General features: G+C 33.9%; 1 protein-coding gene across 1 annotated transcript; it reads left to right on the top strand.

The window, feature by feature from the left end:
* Positions 1 to 3,822: 3,822 nt before the first annotated feature.
* Positions 3,823 to 6,348, top strand: LOC7495747 (probable indole-3-pyruvate monooxygenase YUCCA4). Its single transcript, XM_002309558.3, has 4 exons — positions 3,823 to 4,919; positions 5,060 to 5,308; positions 5,429 to 5,551; positions 5,892 to 6,348. Exons 1-4 carry the CDS (start codon positions 4,281 to 4,283, stop codon positions 6,114 to 6,116), a joined length of 1,236 nt encoding a protein of 411 aa, XP_002309594.2. The 5' UTR covers positions 3,823 to 4,280; the 3' UTR covers positions 6,117 to 6,348.
* The last annotated feature ends 400 nt before the right edge of the window (positions 6,349 to 6,748 follow it).

Raw genomic sequence — 6,748 nt, 5'->3', positions numbered from 1 at the left:
TACAAAATCAAATATAATTCAAAGGAACCTTCAACATGAGCACTGATGTTTTGGTTTCATACCTGGTTTGTTTTTGAAAAATAGATTTTTTTTTAAGAGCGAGTGATTTGTAAGAGAAATAAGTTTTGAGAAAATGAATTATTGTTTTCAATGTTAGGTTGTATTATAAAATATAAAATAAAAATAATGTTTTTTTATTTGTTGTGTGATGAAAAATAAATTGAGAAATAATTATACATTTTAAGTATATTTTCTAGAGTGTAAATTTTTTATATCTATCAAACTCTTCTCTCTCTACATTAGGTTTTCTCCACTTGTAGCGTAGGCACTGAATCCAAGCTTCCTATATACTCTCACTCATCCAACATTATCAAAAACGACGTCGCTAACATCTTAATTTTTTTCATTCTAAGCTCAATAATTCATCCTGTCTCTGTGCTATCTCCAGCTGGGCTTCAGACAGCTGCTGGCTGCATGCTACAAATTTCTCAGAAAGGCAGGGGCTGGTCTTCAGACAGCGTGAATACAAGCATGTTAACTTTAACTTGATATTTGATTGGAAAAAAAGAAGAGGTTTAGCAATAGGGTAGCACATGAAGCTAGTCCTAGCTAGTTTATAGCTTACAATGATGAAGAACATATAAACTTTGTTGTCTTTAATTAATATACATATTTCACAAGTATGATCACTTTTTAATTTCTTTCATTATTAGCAAGGTTTTTTTTTTATTTAATGTAGGTGTCAGAGCTAGTTTGCGTGCACCTCAACTAATCCCACGGACCCTAAAGTTAACAACCATGTAAGTCTTCAATGGACATCATATTAGCAACCATAGGGTTCGAACTTGAGATCACAAGGGAGCAAACCTCTTGGTTCCAAACTCTTACCACTGGGCCACCTGCTAGATGGTTATTCTTTTTTTTAGTTTAACGTGGGTGTCCGGGCCAGCTTGCGCGCACCTCGACTAATCCCACGGGCCCTGAAGTTAACGACCATGTAAGCCTCCAGTGGTCATCATATGAGCAACCACAGCGCTCGAACCTGAGACCATAGAGGGAGCAAACCTCTTAGTCCCAAGCTCCTATCACTGGACCCACCTAGATGGTTAATTATATATGTGATGGAATAAAATTCCATGCATTGCATATTCAAAGAAAATCAAGGGTGGCGCGCGCATGCAGCCTAGTGCTCCCAAACCTAAATACCTTATCAATTGCATAGATATTAAGGAATATAATCCAATTTCCGTCATGCTTAATTAAAACCCTATACAATCAGCTGATAATTAATGCCAAGAGTGGCTGATCTCATTTTTCTCGGGCTTAATTCTTATGGTTATTTATGCTCTTGCTAGAATAATACCAGTCCAAGTATAAAATAACAAAACATAGCATCGACAATTAGCTCGGTTGTCAACTCGATCAAGGATCTGACTTAGAAAAAGACTTGTATTATAATTTGTTGGTCAATGGTTAAATATTTGTTAGTTAAGATTTCATCGAGTTAATATATTTTATATTATAAAATAAAATTTCACTCGGTTAGACTCTAGATTATAAATTTTTTGAATAACAAGTTAGGTCGGGTTATAATAACTATGGATATAGTTTTTAGATTTGTTTTGAGAACTAACCTAAAATCCTCGGGTTATTGAGTTGTCAATTCAATTCAACCCATATATTAATTTTTTTATCAAAACAATGTGGTTGAATTCTTTGTTAAGAAAAAATACCCTGGTGTTTATGTGACATGATTGATCAATTTCATATTTTTTTTAGTAAAAATTAAAAAATTATAAATTATAAATCATAAAATTTTCAAATTAGTTTATTAAGCTAAATCAAGTTTAATAATAAAGTGCACTTGAGGTCGTGGCCTAGCGGTCATGGCAAAGACTTGTTCCCTTCCTCGGCACCCAGGTTTGACTCTCTTTGTGCACGTCTGTCACCCCCGCATGCCTTACCTGCCTACTGGGCTTGCAGGGTGTTCAGTGGGTCCGAGGATTAGTCGTGGTGCTCGTAAGCTGGCCCGGACACCCCGGGTTATCAAAAAATATAAAGTTTAATAATAAAGTATCTTTTTTTTTGGAAGAATTGATGATTATTTTTATTTTACCATGGGATTAAAACTTCATTGCAGTTTTCACATGCTAAGATTAAATCTATTTTTCCAAATTAGGTTTAAAAATCATATGATCTTAGAGTCTAGATCAAGACATTTCTTAAGTCATTAAAGCAACCCTTTATTATTTCTTTTTAACAAGACTACATGCCATCTTTTCAAAATATGATGAATTTCGGTGTTCTTAATTTCTAATACATGAATCCGTTTTTTCTTTCTAATTTTTTATGGTCAACTTATTTTTAAATTCCAGGAGAGCTCATCAAAGACCATTCGCGAGAAGATGCCACGTAGAAATAGTGTAAGAGTCAAACATCAGACGGCTGTTTGACTGAAATTGAAATAAATCTTAAAATGTTTCCCCCCCCGCAACAAATCATAAGATGCTTAGTAGTCTCCACGTGGCGAAATAAGGAGCCCTTATGAACAGGACCATCACTGTGTGTGCTCCACCACCGCCGCTCCTCAAAGCGCGTCTATGATTTCTTATGATGATGCGTGAGATTGTTTTTTAATTATATGGATAATTTGTTTAAAATTCAATTAAAAAATGAATTTCAGTGCTAATATAAAATATCGATTCGAACTAATTCTAAGTACTACATATCTATCTTTTCATTTTTTATTCACTAATTATATAATTTCAAATTTATTTTTCAATTTAAAAATCCAAACTTAATCATCACAGTATCTTAAAAACATAAAAATAAAATTTAAATTCATTCACTTCGCTATATTACTACTATTATTGTTTTTTTATACAAAATACTTTGAGTTTTTAATTAATATTTATTTTTTTTATTACATTTACTTTTTAAAGTATTTTTTATTTAAAAAAACATCAAACGGATTATTTTTTAAATCTTTTTAGATAATTTTAATGTTCTGATATTAAAAATTAAAAAAAAATTAAAAATTATTTTAACAAAGTATAGAACACACTATGGAATTGGTGGTGTTTATAATTTTCTTGGATAGTTTTCAAGCCATACTCGATTAGTTGTGGATAATGTCAATACACCATGGAATTAAACACCAAAAAATGCACTACACCAAAGGAAATAATTATGGCAGGAGATAACAAATAAGAGTAGCAATATTTAGCATTCCATGGTGTGATAATTTTGATTATGGAATTAGAAAATAAAAAAACTAAACCAGAATAAATTGACTCAACTAAATTTTTCTAAACAAAAAATATTGAAAAAGCTAAGAAACATGATATGAAAGTCACTTAATAAAGCCCAATTATAAGATGCACGAGCTAACTTGGTTTTTAAAAATAAAAACCCGAACCGAGCCATTTGGTTTGAATTATTTTTTCAATTTTATTTGATACTATTTTTTTTAATTTTCAACTTGATAGGATATTTTAGTTTAAATTGAGCTAATTAACCCATACTCATCCCTATTAATAATAATTAAAAAAGGGTATGAGAATATGTTTAGAATTATGGTAGAAGTTGATTTTTAAAGTATTTTTTTACTTTGAAAAATATCAAAAATAATTTATTTTATTTTTTAAAATTTATTTTTGATATTAGTATATCAAAACCATGCAAAAACACTAAACAAATTACTTTAAAACAAAAAAAAATAATCTTTTATATATATATATATATATATATATATATAAAAGGTTAAAACTAGCTTCCAAGCATATCAAAAAGCTATTTATATCTCATGTCCGGGACATTGCCTTCTACGACTAGATTACACTCTCCCAGAAAGAAGAAAAAACTCTGCAGAAGGCTGAGAAGAAAGCCTTGAGAAAGAGAACTGAATCCTTTCCTTAACCCTTACGCCTTCATTACACCGTTCCTCTCTCTCTCTCTCTCTCTCTCTCTCTCTGCTAATATTAACTCTCCCTCTCTTCCCTATATTTTTTCTCTCTCTACCTCTCACTTCTCATAAAAACCTCTGTTTTCTATGCATTTAAAACCCTCAGTCTCACACACGCTCGACCTCTGATTCTCTTCTCTTTCACTCTATTCTCATCGAACTTCACCAGAAGAACCCTTCGTTTCTCTTTAAATTACCATTCTCCGAGAGGGTAAAAACAGAGCAAAAACAGAGTCATTGTAGGTGCAGGAAACAGAAGAACTGATCTTTTTTAGTTTCTTTCACTTTCGTTCTTGTTTTTCTTTGGATTTCCAACATGGATTCTTGTAAAGAGCAAGAACAACAAGGGTTTAACCAAGCAAAGTTCGTTAAGGTTCTTGGACCTATCATTGTAGGTGCAGGACCATCTGGTTTAGCAGTTGCAGCTTGCCTTTCCCAACAAGGAGTCCCTTCTCTAATTCTTGAAAAAAATGACTGCATAGCTTCTCTCTGGCAACAAAAAACCTACGATCGCTTAAAACTTCACCTTCCTAAACAGTTTTGTGAACTCCCACTTCGTGGTTTCCCTGATGATTTCCCCAAGTACCCTACAAAAGGCCAATTCATTTCTTACATGGAGTCTTATGCTTCGCATTTCAGAATCCAGCCTAAATTCAACCAAGCCGTAAAAACGACAGAATTTGACCACGGGGTCTGGAGGGTGCAAACTGAAGACCTTGAGTACCATTCTAGGTGGCTTATTGTTGCTACTGGCGAGAATGCTGAGCCTGTTATACCTGATATAGTTGGTTATGACAAGTTTAAAGGTAATATTCTACATACAAGTGAGTACAAGTCTGGTTCTAAGTTCAAGAACCAAAGGGTCTTGGTTGTTGGGTGTGGCAACTCAGGGATGGAAGTTAGCTTAGACCTTTGTAGGCACAATGCAATCCCTCACATGGTTGTTAGAAACACAGTAAGTAATCCAATTCCATGTTCCCTTTCAGTTTCCAAAGAAATTGATGTTCTTGTACATCAAATTGCTCGGCTTTGTGATTGTTTTTAGATTTGATATGTTTGGCTTCTGATTATCTGTGTCTTATTTTGTAAATACAGGTGCATGTTCTACCCAGAGAGATGTTTGGCATGTCAACATTTGGAATAGCCATGGCACTTCTGAAGTGGTTACCTTTAAGATTGGTGGACAAATTTCTACTTCTAGTAGCCAATCTCATCTTGGGCAACACAGAACAATTAGGCCTCAAACGACCAAAAACAGGCCCGATTGAGCTCAAGAATGTCACTGGAAAGACACCAGTGTTAGATGTCGGTGCATTATCACAAATCAAGTCTGGCAAAATTAAGGTAAATTAAGCGCATCCAAACAAATTAACCCTTATTCTTTTCATTCACATTTTTGTGCCTGTGTGTTGCTGCTTTTTGCAATACCTTTAGGCTTTTGGCTAATGTTTGTTAGGGTTTCAGGTGATGGAAGGTGTGAAGGAGGTAACAAAAAACGGAGTCAAATTCATGAATGGACAAGAAAAGAAGTTCGAGTCTATAATCTTAGCCACTGGGTACAAAAGCAATGTGCCTACTTGGCTCAAGGTAGGCATCATACTCGTATAGATGACCTGTTTTGCATTGCTCTTGTTTTAGTTTTAGCTCCATCTTCTTATGAATCATCTATCCCTTTCTGCCTTGGACACATGCACAGAGGGCAGACACCTACAAATCTCTTCTTTTCTCCATGCAAAAAAGAATAAAATCTGTTAAAGTCTGCTTGAATTTATTATATTTCCTTTGTGGGGTTTTATGTAATGTTGCTTTCATGACATCATATCATTCGTTTTGCTAAATGAACCTAGAAATTTGTCCTTCCAGTTTCTATCTAATTGATTCATGGGAATAACCATATATTGATTAATCTCTGCCATGGTTAATGCAGGGATGTGATTTTTTCACAAAAGATGGGATGCCCAAAACACCCTTTCCTAACGGCTGGAAAGGCGAAAATGGACTGTACACAGTTGGTTTCACAAGACGAGGTCTCTTAGGAACAGCCTCTGATGCTGTGAAAATTGCACAGGACATTGGTGATCAATGGAAGACAATCAAGGGCAACGATAAATCTTGCAATTCCCATGTTATCATACTTGGAAAACCATGGTGAGGCAGATAAAGACGAGAAAGGGGAGAAAATTTGGGGTAGATTTTCTTAGGTTAAGTTTTTAGATGGGAGATTGATTAATTGTTCACTTGATGAGGACTAGTTTTCAAATTTTCCCTTTTCTTTCTTGTACATTCGCCAATTTTGTATGGGAGGTTCATCTCCACTTCTCTTGTATCTTTCTAAACTCTGTACAAAATAATTTCTAAGTAGAGTGTATCTTGAATTTCAAAAATATTGTGACATGGATCCTTCTTTCTTTGGTTAAATTTATTTAAAAATTAAAAAAAAAAAGAATAGTTGCACGTGCATTTAGTCATTTACAGGTAGCTAGGTTTTTAAGAAAACTAAGGTCTGCAGCTACCTTCTTGCTCACAGTGCCAGCAGCTTTTCATAAAAGCAGAATCAATTGAGGTCCTCCAAAAGATATTTTCCATCTGCAGAAGTAACAAAAATTTAGTAGAATGGAATAATCTAATTCTAAAATCTAGTGTTTTCACCCCTTATCCATTAATGTGTTGAATGCTTTCCTATCCAAAAAACACGCAGGATGAAACTGATGATGTCTGAGCTTAGTGGTGTGATGTTCATCTAAGTTATTAAATCTGATTATGAGTTTGATGGATTAATTTATT

This window comes from Populus trichocarpa, chromosome 6, assembly GCF_000002775.5.
Source record: "Populus trichocarpa isolate Nisqually-1 chromosome 6, P.trichocarpa_v4.1, whole genome shotgun sequence".
In the NCBI taxonomy this organism is placed as follows: Eukaryota; Viridiplantae; Streptophyta; class Magnoliopsida; order Malpighiales; family Salicaceae; genus Populus; species Populus trichocarpa.
The sequence above is the reverse complement of the archived record's forward strand: the minus strand, read 5'-3'. Positions and strand labels throughout refer to the sequence as shown.

Coding starts and splice junctions, on each gene's coding strand:
- LOC7495747 (XM_002309558.3), top strand. CDS start 4,281: ATGGATTCTTGTAAAGAGCAAGAACAACAAGGGTTTAACCAAGCAAAG. Junction 5,309..5,428: donor TCAAGTCTGGCAAAATTAAG/GTAAATTAAGCG, acceptor TTAGGGTTTCAG/GTGATGGAAGGTGTGAAGGA. Junction 5,552..5,891: donor ATGTGCCTACTTGGCTCAAG/GTAGGCATCATA, acceptor TGGTTAATGCAG/GGATGTGATTTTTTCACAAA.